Source organism: Corvus moneduloides, chromosome 1 (assembly GCF_009650955.1).
Source record: "Corvus moneduloides isolate bCorMon1 chromosome 1, bCorMon1.pri, whole genome shotgun sequence".
In the NCBI taxonomy this organism is placed as follows: domain Eukaryota; kingdom Metazoa; phylum Chordata; class Aves; order Passeriformes; family Corvidae; genus Corvus; species Corvus moneduloides.
The window spans coordinates 86,362,199-86,375,495 of NC_045476.1; the positions used below are offsets into that span (position 1 = coordinate 86,362,199).

The window sequence follows — 13,297 nt, forward strand, 5'->3', positions numbered from 1 at the left end:
GGACTTTTCTTCCATGAGATACAAAGCCATAATTTTGTAGGAAGACCACCGAGTATGACATAAGAGAATACAATGGGGTGGTAATTGACAGAATGTCTTTTGGGAGCTGAAAATTCAGTCCGCAGAGATTGAAGTGTTGCTCTGGTGTTAAGATTTCATCCTTTCTATAGCTCATATATTTGCCTTCAGAAAATTTGAACCTTGAGAACCAGTATATTGCCACAGGCATAATGATGGAATCTGAAGCCTTATTAGCTGCAACTGCTGCAGTCTCAAGTAGCTCATCTACACATTTCCTTGAACAACAAAGACAAGAAGTCCCTCCAGCAGTCAAGAAAATGCAGATATTAAGATAAAAACTCATGGAAAAAGCAGCATTCAGATTACTGCTCATGACAATTAGACAAGGAAAGAATCTTTCCCGTAGAGAGCTTGAAGAATTTATGTATTAAACCTCAGATGTATCTCCAGCTCATTTCATCATTTTAACCTAAAACCAGTGATGAAAACTGGAAGGTTGTGCTCTCCTCTCATACTAGGGTTGGTTCATAATGCCTTCTTCTTCTATTGGAAGGCACAGATTGGCTGATGGGAGATTTGGATTAGCAGGCCTGGTGCTAATTAACTAACTGGCATTAACTAGGGGGACAGCAGACTGCCCTACTCAATACCCCCAACTGCCCCTCCACCCCCATTCCCCTAAAGACTTTTGGATAGGGCTAAGGGCAGTGACTTACAGGAGATGAGAAGTGTTCCTGTTTTGAGGACAACGACATCATGAAAGAAGTATATTCTCCTGCTCCTACACTTCAGGCTCCTAGTCCCTGTGGCATGTCAGTGAAATGGGAGATGCCATCCCTGTGCTGATGCTTGGTGTTCCAGCGTGGCACTGAGGACCACTGAGTGCCTGTGAAGCAGGAGGTGCTGGGTATCTGCTTGCCAGGAGAGAGAACAGTGGGCACCAGTGAGAAAACATCATGTTCCTGTATTACAGTGTACACAGAAAGAGCCTTTAGCCTTTTGACAGCATGAACCAATATGAATGTGCAAAAAAATACTGGAAGCAGAAACTCTACAGATGGAAAACCTGTCTGTTACTCTCCAATATAACCTTCATCAAGATTTAATTTCAGGAAAAAAAGAAATTCAGAAGTTGTTTGCCTGAGGGATAAAGCAGTGGTTCTGACAAAAGCACCTACAATACCTGGAGTTTGTTTAAACAAATACAGAAACTTGGTCTTCCTTGGTTCTACCTACCTCCCCATGCACTGGAATCCCTATAGCAGAGACATTAGTAACACCTCCACACTGAGTCTATTCATACCTGGAAAAGGTATATAAAGTTTAGCTCATTTTCTGCACTGGAGCTGACATGGTAACACTCCCTACACTAATCCCTAGCACATGGATACACTGCTGTACACAGCAAAGATTGCCTGTCCAAATACCAGCAACTCAGAGATTTCACTACCCACAGCTGGCAGTTCAGTATATTCCTGTCTTCCTTTAAGATCTTTAGGAACCAGAGAGTTTAACCTCAAGTCGGCCATCCTTGGTTACATTCATTTCTTACTCATCAGCCCCTCTTTCAAATGGAGTCCTTCACTAACACCCTCTGTGGTGGGGTTTTAATGCTTCCTGGCAATATCATGCAGTATGTTACATGCAAAGAACATCCCATTATATTTTCAGGCATCTTCTACTACCAGTCAGGTTTGCATGGTTACTGAAATCTTCTCAAGAAGCCAGATGCTTTTGCTGTGTCATTCTGAAGGATCTCTGTTGTGCCCTGGCCTGAACATACTTTTGGATTTGGAGAAAGAAAAAAACTATTCCTTTTTCCTCTATTCATCAACACATTAATAGTCCCATCTGAGAATGACTTACGGTCAACAGGAGCATATGCAGGTATGTGTTAGGCCTCTGTCCATTGGGAAGACAATGTAGGTTGCTTCCCTGACCATGGAAATATTATCTAGCCAGGTTTTCTGCTTAGCAGTTGCACAATGGCCTTCAAGTGGCTGTGTTCATCACACATGCAATGAAGAACTGAGTCCCCAAACTCAACTTTAAAAGTACTATCTCATGCACTGACTTTAAAGTCTGGCAACCTCTTCTCTTCCTAAACTATCAGTAAGCAGTGACTGGGGTATGTTATCAAGAAGAAACACTTAAGAGTCTTCTCTTGAATCTCCCTGGCTCTTTCCCCCCCTTTCAGCTGTGACATTGACTGCCATTCCCTATGCTCTACAATGTTCCTACATCAGGGCCTCACACCAGCTGCTCTGACTCATGTTTTTGGTCTCCACTCTCTATCAGTCTGCAGTGCTGCTCTGTGGTGTGCAAGACAGTCAACAACAACTGTACCCAACCAGTCTAAGTGGCATTTGCAGCCCCAACTACACAATCTGATGAAACAGAATACTATCATTGCTTCAAAGCATTTCAATAGATTTACAAGTAGAAGATCTAAAGCTAAAGCTCATCATTCGAGCTTTGTGCAGCTAGAAGCTCTTGCACCGAACTGCAGGTTCTCGTGCAGAACTCCACTCCATCAAAACATGTTGGCTGTCCCAAGCAAGGGGCTCATGGAGAGGGCCAGAAACAGCACCCTCCTGTTTACATGTGAGCCAAAGAGTCCATCTCTGCTACTTGAAACTACAAGTGCATTATTTGTCTGTAAAGCACTTGGCTAACTTTTCCCAAGCTTAGTGTATCTTCAGACAAGAACCATTCCACAAAGCATGTGGCCATCCTCTTCCCTGTCATGGAAGAAGCTTCCAGTGGCTTATCCTGGTCAACAGCTCCTTCCTGAATATCTTCTGTCTTTCTATATGTAAAACATCTCTCTCAGTTGTCTCTCCCAGTAAGTAAACTGTGAGCTGTTAAAGGGACTGTTTCATCACCTGACAGGGAATAGCAGAAAAGAGTAGGGAAAAAAAAAATTCTGTATACAATGCAGCAGCAAACAAACATTCTGTATTGTTCCCTGACCTTTCACTTCATTTTGAATTGTGAATAGCAGAAAAGGGAGGAAGAAAAATATACACAATGAGAAACTTTTCTGCTTTATGTGTTTAGTTGCAAATCCCAAATCTTTATGCTTGAAAGTAACTTTTCTTCATAATGAATCTGAAATGCCTAAAAGTTGTGGGAAATCTGTTCCACAGTTTAATACTAACTTGAAATATAATCCTTCGGTCTTTAACTGGGAACATCTGGTAGAACACTCTGCTGGTCGAAATCTACTAGCTAATAAAGACCATAATACATTTCCACAGTTAGAGAGTTACGCATGTTTTATATAAAAGCATTCATGACACTACAAAGCACTCAACACTTAGAGCAAAGGCAAATATTATTTTGTAAGGCATGAAGGAAAGATACATCATTGCAATTTAAAATGAATTTCATGGCAATAAAGTAACATACTTTTTCCTTTTAAAATACAGAGCCCAATTAAAATATAGCCAAACCTAAACTGTCAAACTCCTCAAAGCAAGAGATCAGACAATTATGTCAAATATGTTTAATTTTTTTCAAAATAACTGATGGCAAAATAAAATATTTACATCATGTCATACTGTGTAAACATGTAAGGTCACTGTACAAAGAAATATACATGCAAAATAAAGCAAAAAATTTAACTAAAACAATAAAGGAAAAATAATACACAAACATAATGAAATGAGGTTGGTACGAATACACATCCAGTTTCGAAGTCAGTTGTTTTCTTTTAAAAAGTTTCTGTACAACTTTACAAAAAACCAAAAACAAACAAACAAAAAGAATAAATAGGATACAGTGGAAGCCACAAAGCTCAAAACTAACCCAAGCTAGGTTATGGCTTAAGACCCATATATCTAACTCTTGTGGGATGTCGGCTTGGTTTCCTTAAACTTGGCATTTCACACAAACATAGATGACAACACACCAACATGAACTCAGTGATGCACAGAAAACCATCTCTGTCTTTTTAAATACCTCACGCTAATATTACTTCAACCTTAAAAACAGTTACTAAGACAATTACATTACATGTCCAATTCTCCTCATCTGACTGCTACTTTCTGAATGTATTCTTCACCAAAGAGCACAAGATTAATTTGTTCATTTCACAGAAAGAAGTAAAAACACAGATTTGAAAATTCTAAAAAGTAGTTAAGTGTTGAGACTCATTTGGGGAAAGTCAGACTTTGGCATTTTAAATATAATAATAAATTTTAAAAAGTGTCACCCTACTTCTTAATCAGTTTGACATTTGGGATACCAATCTCTCTCTCTCTTCAATTTTTTTAATAATCCTTAAAACTGACTAGTCTCGACTAAATTCTATGCTAACCCTCATCTTAAACTAATAACAACAGTGTGGTACAACACACCCGCCCTTGCCCACCCAGAACCCCCAATCACACAAACAAAACCATAAAGCTCGCCGTACTAAGTATGTGCTTTTTCTATATATTTATTACAGTTACAACAGAGGTCCTCATAAATAGTTGCATAAAATGTTAAAGCCACAACATTGCACATGATATGAAAGAAAACAAAATCCCAAATGAGTGCATTTACAGTATTTCATCCTGCTGTATATACTGCTTGACAATTGGGTCAGCAAGCTGGGCACCAACCCAAAGTTCTTTTCTAGGGGGACAGTGAATACTGACCCAAACTGAAGACCCGCACAGTGGTATACCACCATTTAGGAAGGAGGGGGGAAAAAAGGATCAGAGGAGGGGGAAAAAAATTTCAGACCGAAGGCAGGTAACAGTCTATATACAAGTAAGGCCTACATTTTATCAGAGCAAAACAATTCATTCTATTTGTATGCAAAATCTTTTGAGGTTGGATGCACTTAAAAGCAGAGTCTGATCTCAGTGCAGTGCTACGTGAGATACATACAGGCGAGGCAACTGGAAAGCTCTAGGACCAAGTGAAAACCAGATGTTACAAATGAAGGCTGTACCAATGGGCAGCCATTTTGGTGAGTCTTCTCCAGGCATGATCTGATTTTTGTTTAACACCAGTGCTTTAAACATAGGCATTTCTTCCTTGAATAAATCTTGAAAACGGTAGCTAAGTTCACTTGCAAAATTCAACTCTTGTTTATTAAAAAAACTATTTTTTTTTTTGCAGAAACCTGAATAAAATACTGTTACTGTATCGTTTGTGACTGCTTTTTGCAGAGTACAGTGCTATTGTCCTCCACCCCCGTGAAGTCTGCATCTCCAGTCCCCCGCGCCGCCCTGCGCAGGTCCCTGCGGAATGCATTTGCACACGAACATTCACTAGCAGCTGGTTGGCTTGGGGTTTGCTTTCCTCAAAATTCAAGTCAACCGCTGATTGGCAGAAGGAGTCTATCTCCAGTCTGATTGACTGGCAGGAGGAGTCCATCTCCAGTCTGATTGATTGGCAGGTGAAAGAGAATGAGAGAGAACTTCAAGCAAGGTCAAACTCTTGGCAAGAGCCTGCTCTGTAAGAAGTTTTTAATGCTACGGATGGGTCGAACATCATTCTGGTGTTTTCGCCGCTCAATGAACGAAGTCAGTCTGGATATATCAATGCTGTCAGAACTTTTGCTATTCCCCAGCTGCAGCCATTGCTCCTGGAGGGCCAGTGCAGCCGAGGGACGTTTAGCTGGGTCATCCTGAAGTAGGAAGCATATGAAATCTTTGGCCTTCTGGCTAACTCCTTTGAAGTAGTCATCTGGGAAACTAAAGTCCAAGCGGCAAATATTCAGGCAAGTTTCCTCTACACTTTCATCCAGGAAAGGAGAGACGCCACTAAGAAGGACATAAGTGAGCACTCCAATGCTCCAAACATCTGAAGTGAGTGAAACAGGATTTCCAAGAATAATTTCAGGAGCTGCAAACTCTGGGTTTCCAAGTAACTGGTGGATATAATACGTGGTATTGAGCTGGACTGCGTCTCCAAAGTCAGCCAGTTTTATTGTTGGCCTAGTGGAACTCTGGTCCACCAAAATATTTTCAGGCTAGAAAACACAAAAGCAAAAGTTAAAATGTCTTTTTTCAAGTCAGTCTAACCCACATTTAATGCTCCAACTCAACTGGCTTCCCAGCCAGTGTGGTCAGCTCTAGAACATAAATAGCTGCACACTACAGGCATTACTGCTGAAGGCCATCTCTAGAAAGCTCTGAGGCTTTACCAAGGCTTCCACAGACCAACCAGCAGGTGGGTTCTTGCCTACTACAACATGCAATGAATGTGCTTTAGCTGCTGGCACTATATTTTTTGCAGGAAATATAGTTCTGCCATGTAATTCTTCAGTTATTCACAACATCAGCTTTGCAAAGCTTCACAGGAACTGGGTTTCAAAACTTTAGCGTCAGGAACAGAAATTACAACTAGAGGGTGAATAAAGCACTGCTCCATTTGTTTTATGAGAGAGACAACAAAACCCTTGCATTTAAAGACTGGAAGACTTTGTATTTGCATGAAACTTTCAACAAAATCCAGCTTTATTTGGCAACTCTTTAATGTAATGCAGCTATACAGATGGAAGACAAGCCCTGTTAAGAGACTATGACAGCAGAAGATCCCGTTGGATGCACATGACTTCAAGAGAACTGCCCCATTATTGGTGAGCTGAAAGTGGAATTATTGCTACAGTTTTATTTCTGAAGCTACTGCTGCTGTAGCTGTAATCTCTGCAAAGTAAGAGCAACTTACCTACAACTAGTTTTTAATTAGTTCATCTGTATGTACCCTGTGACCAGAAAAAGTACTGGTGAACTCTGTATAGCACACTAGAAAAAATTTAATGGTATGAAGACACAAAACTTCTGCTTGGAAAACAGACGTACATGGAGGGAAGAGACTCAGGCTCTTTTTGCTTTTTCTCACTATGACCCCATTTGGTTAAAGACACCCTGTCTGCAAAGATGACTTGTCAATGCTAAAATTCCTTATTATTCATATACAGGTGTAAAAAAAAAAGTAAAGATTAAGTTTTTAATTAATGTTCCCATTAAGACCTTCTCACACAGTTTTTTTTACTAGAATGCATCAAACCCTTGCGGCTCAAGTAACACTCAAAGGTAATAACAAAGGCCCAAGGAGGCACCATTCATGTGGATATCACAGCCCTCAAAGTGCAAAGATGAGAAACATTTTCGCAGCAAAAGAGGAAAAGCAGTCTCTTCCACAATAAACTCTATGCTTCTTGAGAAAGAAATTGATTTCTGCTCCAAGTTTATCAGAAAGTAAATAAATGAATGAATAAATGAATAAATAATCAAGCAAAACTTCCTGTCACCAATTACTTCCAACACAAAGGGCCACACAGGGCAAGCGAGCTATAAGGAGAAAGCATAGGGAATCGAAAATTTCTGCTTTGCTGGCTATGGGTTATGAGTGATCTAAAGCATTTGGGGACGGAGCCCCAAGCCATATCCTTCATGAGTCTCTCAAAGCATTTCAAAGTTCTGTGTTCCCAGTTCCAAGTTTTCTAAAAGAGGGAGATTTTTATACCTGGAATGATGCATACTGCCCAGAAACCCATTAACACCTCACCTTTAGGTCCAAATGTGCTATTCTGCAGTTATGAAGATACTGCACAGCTTCCAGAATCTCTCCCAGGTAGAGCCTGATCTTCCCTTCTGTGAGGTTTCCCCATCGCACAACATAGTCTAGAAGGCGACCCTGGTCAGCCCTGTTAGAATTACAAGGTTGCATCTTGGATTAATCCATGCATCAGAACTGAAAAAAACCCCAGGCTACAGACTACAGCAATAACTGGAGCCTGCAGCACTTACAAGACAAAGGACTAGGGTATGAAGAGGAGATTTCATATCAAGCTACCAGATCACACAACATTCCTAATTCACTTTTGCAGCCATTTGATACAAAAAGACTGTTGAACCTTCAGACTAAGATAATCATCCACATATCAATTTAATGTCTCTATTTGTTCCCTTCTGAGTGTTAAATTCAACATTTTAGTAACAGCATTAGACAACTGCAATATTTTACTTAGGTGTTTTCAAATTTCTATGAAATCTTAGAGCTCCTTATTCATAAACCACTATAAATGCCCCAGAAAGTCCCCTGTAAATATCACATTTTACAGATAATTTAGAGTCCACACACATTTCTAACACTAGTATGTAGTTGGTGGAGGTCTCAAAGGTGTCGAGAAGGCCAATGAGCTGGGGATGCTGGAGATTCTGCATGACTCCAAGTTCATGGGTAACCTGGTCTCGCTTCATCAACTTCTTATTCACAAACTTAGTGGCTACTGCTTGCTTGGTTCCCTTCTGGTCACACATCTTAACGACAGAAAACCTGCCCCTGGAACACAACAAAGGAAAGAATTAACAGAGAGATGCAATCAGGACATACTTTCGAAAGATATACTCCAAGAGATCTAATTTTAGATCTCCAATAAGCTACCCCTACAGAGAAGTTTCTGGGCATGAGAATTTTCAGTGCATGCCTCTACTACAAACTGTGTCTGTATAAACTTGACAGAGATCTGTTATATCACATTTGCAGACAACTTGTCAGAGTAATATCCAGCTTTCAAAGGTCATCATTAAGTTGGACAAGTGTATATTCTACATGACTTATTTTGCCCATTTTCAGACTCCTTCTGTCTGTAATTTTCATACTCTAAATAACATGGTTTAGGAGAACTTCACTACAGAAGCAGTCTCGGTCACTGTAAGGCATGCTTAAAAAAATATGCCTTAATCTATGATATCACTTCAGCCTAACTGCATTCTGTTTAGGCAGTGCCACCTAGTGCTGGCAAAATTTTTGCTTCCTAACTTCTGTTTAATCCAACAAAATTCTGGCCTTTTAGGCTCACACATTAAGTATTTTTCAAGGAGAATTTAATTTTTTGAAAGAGAAGTCAATATTTTGACACAGACAGCTTCAGAGATCAGCATACAGAACGCACCTGCCAAGCTCAGCCACTTCACTATAGTGGGAATCAAAATTGTCTTTCCAGATTACCATGATCCCATCACTTCCAGGACCTAAACAAACAAAGAAACAAACAAACAAAGAGAAGGACAGTATGTCCAAGATTTAATATACTCAGATCCTTTGGCTATGAGGGGAATCACCCCCTCCTGTAAATCCCAGTATGACACATAGGGTGGTAGCAGGACAAACTGGATTATACACCACAGGAGCCCAGCCAATGCAGCAGAACAAATTCTGTAGTGGAAACAATTCAGGTACAGTGGGAACTCTCTGTACAGGAATGAGCAATCTTGGCAAATTGAGGAAAACAGTAGAAAGAAAAGACATCTTACATTATATCTCATAATCAATAATACACCTACCGGTGGAAAAAAAAGTGGCCAGGCAGTGTAGCAGCTACGTTACAAAGCAACTCTTACTTTTCAGGAAAACACTAGTTTAAAGACCAAAATTTCATTTTCAGCCTCTTTTATATATTGCAACACACTCATCCCAAGGCTTAGCTACTGTCTGTCTTGGGTCAGTGAGCAAGAAGTGCCTGAAATAATGAACACCTCAATATGTTGTCAGTAAGGCACTTACTGTGGCTGCCAATAGGCAGAGCTCAAAGTGGCACCACTGAATATAAACCCCCAAAAATTTCAGCTGAGATTTGGAAGAGACACATCTTTCACAGTCTGGTTTAAAATTCCAGGAAAACAGCAAAGCTCTTAGAAAAAAAGGGAAGAAAGACCACATTTTGAAGAGGGTTGGGACAACTGTGTAAGTCCCCATATCAGCTGGGACAGACATACACAGAGTAGCACTTCGTATCTTGGGGTTTTTTATGTGAGTCAATTTGAGACAGAGCCATTGTGCTAAAATCTATGAATTAATTCTTACTGATGGAAAAATATATGGGCCTCACAATGCACTAAAGGACCCAGACATTATAAACTGCCTTGTAAGAAAACCTGTAATCCTGCTATTTTCCCTATTTCTAAAAATGGAGAATTATGAACATTTAGGAGAAGAATAAGTGAACATACAAACACACACCAAAACTTATCACTATGTCATCAAACGCATCAAGCAAAAATCTTTTTTCCCCTTTGCTGTCTGCCCCCAGAACACAGGCATTTTTTCATCTTTGCACGTTTCCTTTTCATTCCCTCACAAACATTCAGGTTGCCTTGCTTCAGGTACTGAAATAATTTAACTATAGATCAATGATGCAAAGACAAGAACTAGTTGTATGTTCTCCTAAACACTGTGGCTTTACAATCCAAGCAAAGGATAAAAATAAATTATGAAGTAATGCTGCTTTTTTCTTATCTGTACATTTTAGAAATTATGTTAGCATAGGAACATTCATTAAGACTAAACTAAGAATGCTGATGATAAAATATGATTTTATCAGCGTGTTTGAACTAGTACTGGCAAAGTATAGTATAAAATGCCACAAAATCATACACATGTTGACAGTAGTGTGGAATATATTTATGAACCTCTAATCAGTTACATCCTAAAACTGCATCTATTCCTGCTGAAACAGGCAATATATTACAGGTAAAAAGGTTATGATACTCCTTTAACAAAGGGGTGCCCAAGAGCTGAGCTTTTCTTTTCACTGTTCTACGGGTACCAGACACTTTGACTGTAACTAGGCTTTAGAAGAAGGCAGAGACAGGCCTACCTAAAACTCGTAGACTGGCGGAGGATGAAACCGAACCCATGTCGTTTGCAGCTATACACGTGTAGATACCATCGTCTTCCGCAGTGACGCCGACGATTTTCAGCGACGCCTCTCCCAAGTCACTGGGAAACACAACAGCAGCCATTAACTTCCCAGTAACTTCACAGTTACTGTAAAATCAGATACAGTTAGGTGGATATTGTTTGGACTTCTTGTTCTCCAGCCCTTATCTCTCTGGATGAACATTACTAACCCTGCCCTGCTGGATCAGAAGCGTCCACCAGAACCTGAGCACTCTGTGTCCATCCAGTATCTTGGAATGTCTGCTAGAAAAACATCCCGACTGACACTCTCTCTCACCATGTCCCAGGCTCCACCGTGCTGGAAAAATCAAGTGCTTCCCCTGTTTCTTCCTGCTTCCTTTACCTATTTCAAGTTTTCGGAAGCCATATAGAGACAAACATCCATCACTGTTCCTTCTGAAAGGTTCGTTTCCATCTGTGACTCCCAGTAAGTGTCCTCTGATCAATCATTTGTGCTTTCAGAGCATTCACCCCTGTAAGAGAGGGCTTGCCCTTCAACATAAAAGGCACACTTCACCACAACTCTGGAGACCTCAGAATTTAGGAGAATGAGGATGGGAGGAAACTGAAAAGGACTTAGGTTTACTCTCTGCTCCAGGGCAGCAACAGCATAAAGCTATGTAAGACCAGAACAGAAAGGCTCTGCAGGCTCTTCCTTAATCTTTCTCACTGTTCAACCACCCTTTTTGTTTGATGGTTTGTCTTTAAATGTCTGCTGAAATCTTCCTCTGTGCAATAAATTTCTAGTACTCTTTTGACTATCTGCTATGGACATGAACAGCAAATAATTTAATTTGCAACAGTCTCTTACAAATGTGGATACTTGGCAAGTCCTCCCTACACTTTTCACTGCTAGGCTCAAACCAACCCTAATATTGTGCTGTTTTTTCATAATAATGCATGTTTTCAAGATCTTCTATCATACTTACTGCTTTCCTTTGGATTCATCTCAGTTACTACGAATCATTTTACTGACTGAATAAAAAACTATTTGCAATGGTCTTCACCACACAGTTCCAGGGGGAATAAAGAAGGTAAATTTTAGGAACATAGGAAGATGACACCCTTCCCCAGCTCAAAGAACATTTCAGGATTATTTCTAAAAATGTGTCAGCCACAGCTAACATGATTTACTGGATATAATTCTGTAACAGTAATGAGTAAATGTAGCAAATTTAACTCTTACACATCTCACAACAGCTCTGGATGCAGTAGTAAAGCTGCCACACTGCCTTTGTCTCCCCATTAAAAACAAACGCAAAACCCAATGAAAAGAAAAAGCAGGAGCAGCAGGAAGTAAAGAACAGTATAACATGCCGTCAAGTTTTCACAAAAGAGCCCTTCATTCTGAATTAAGAGTATAATTCATAAATACGGCATTTCCTCACACTGTTAGTTTAGTTACTCATTAAACTATATTTTCTGTATATAAAAGATGCTTTTCCAGGAAAAAAAAATATTTTTTTTTCAGTGCAGCTTCCCATTCCAAAACAACACAGTTTCTCCTATTAATCAGGTGTTTGAGTTACCAGTTGTTCTGTTATGTTCTGTCATAGCAAAGCTAAACCCAGACAAAATTGTTAATATCCACACTTCAACAATGAAGAGGGATGTTGCCAGATCAGCAGTAAGCAGGGGCTTCTTTGCAAAACACTGTAGTGTGATCTGAAAGCCACCAATGTAAATAAGGGACTGGCAGGATCTGTCACAGTACTGGCATGTCACAACATACTGGGCTGTTTCAAGGACCAGGTCGGTGTGACAGAACCACAATGGCTTCTGCAATAGCTAATCAGAAATAGCAGATTAATTTTATTTTGATTTTAAAAATCAATTGTGTAATATTGTTAGCCTAGCCACACACAGAAGTTATATAACATTCCTGGAAAATCTCAGCTGTGAAGTCTTTCTGTGTGAGAGCAACCCTATCCTCATGCCTCAAAGCCCAGTGCTGTCTGGTACCAGGGGTGCAAATTAAAAATCTAACAGTCTCAGCAGTTTCTGTTGAACATGACACAAATTACCTGTACGAAATGCTGTGATGACCGTCATTGCTCAGTGTATTATGATCAGGACCTTTCCAAGTAACTGACGCCTTGGGGCGACCACAGACTTTACACCTAAGCACGATGGTCTCTCCTGTCTCACATGTTACCTCACTCAATGGAACTATAAACTCTGGGGGAACTGGAAAAATAAAATTAATGGCATTAGGTCAACAGAAGCAAATACATTTAATTTCTATTCCTTGCACTCTTTTCCGTTAGACAAAGTAGTACTTTACGTTCCCAAGGTGTGTATATCCCTCTACCCTTGGAGCACATCCATGGTTAGGCCCCTTGCTGAGGCTCTGCAGAGCTAGTGCATTTTTCTCCACATGAACTTGGACACAACACTACTGCTGTGCTACAGATAACCCCAAAGCCTACCATGGTGAACCAAGCACCCAGTTTATAGCAAGCTGAGGAAAGTCTACAGTGAAAAGTATTTAAGGATGTGCTCAGCTAGGCTATCTTTATATCCAGCCAAATTTGCAAAAGCGAACACAAAACACTTCATCCACTAAGGCACTGTAGTGCTTTCCCTT

General features: G+C 40.1%; 1 protein-coding gene across 1 annotated transcript in view; it reads right to left on the bottom strand.

Annotated features, from left to right (window-relative positions):
- Positions 1-3,281: 3,281 nt before the first annotated feature.
- The window catches only part of TRIO (trio Rho guanine nucleotide exchange factor), a 251,433-nt gene continuing 241,417 nt past the window's right edge, over positions 3,282-13,297 (bottom strand). Inside the window, exons 52-57 of the mRNA XM_032117844.1 lie at positions 12,735-12,897; positions 10,628-10,749; positions 8,924-9,002; positions 8,110-8,310; positions 7,534-7,672; positions 3,282-5,992 (exon numbers count right to left, since the gene is read on the bottom strand). Of these exons, the coding sequence (XP_031973735.1) occupies positions 5,450-5,992; positions 7,534-7,672; positions 8,110-8,310; positions 8,924-9,002; positions 10,628-10,749; positions 12,735-12,897 (1,247 nt within the window). The 3' untranslated portion in view covers positions 3,282-5,449. The remainder of the gene's footprint in view (positions 5,993-7,533; positions 7,673-8,109; positions 8,311-8,923; positions 9,003-10,627; positions 10,750-12,734; positions 12,898-13,297) is intronic.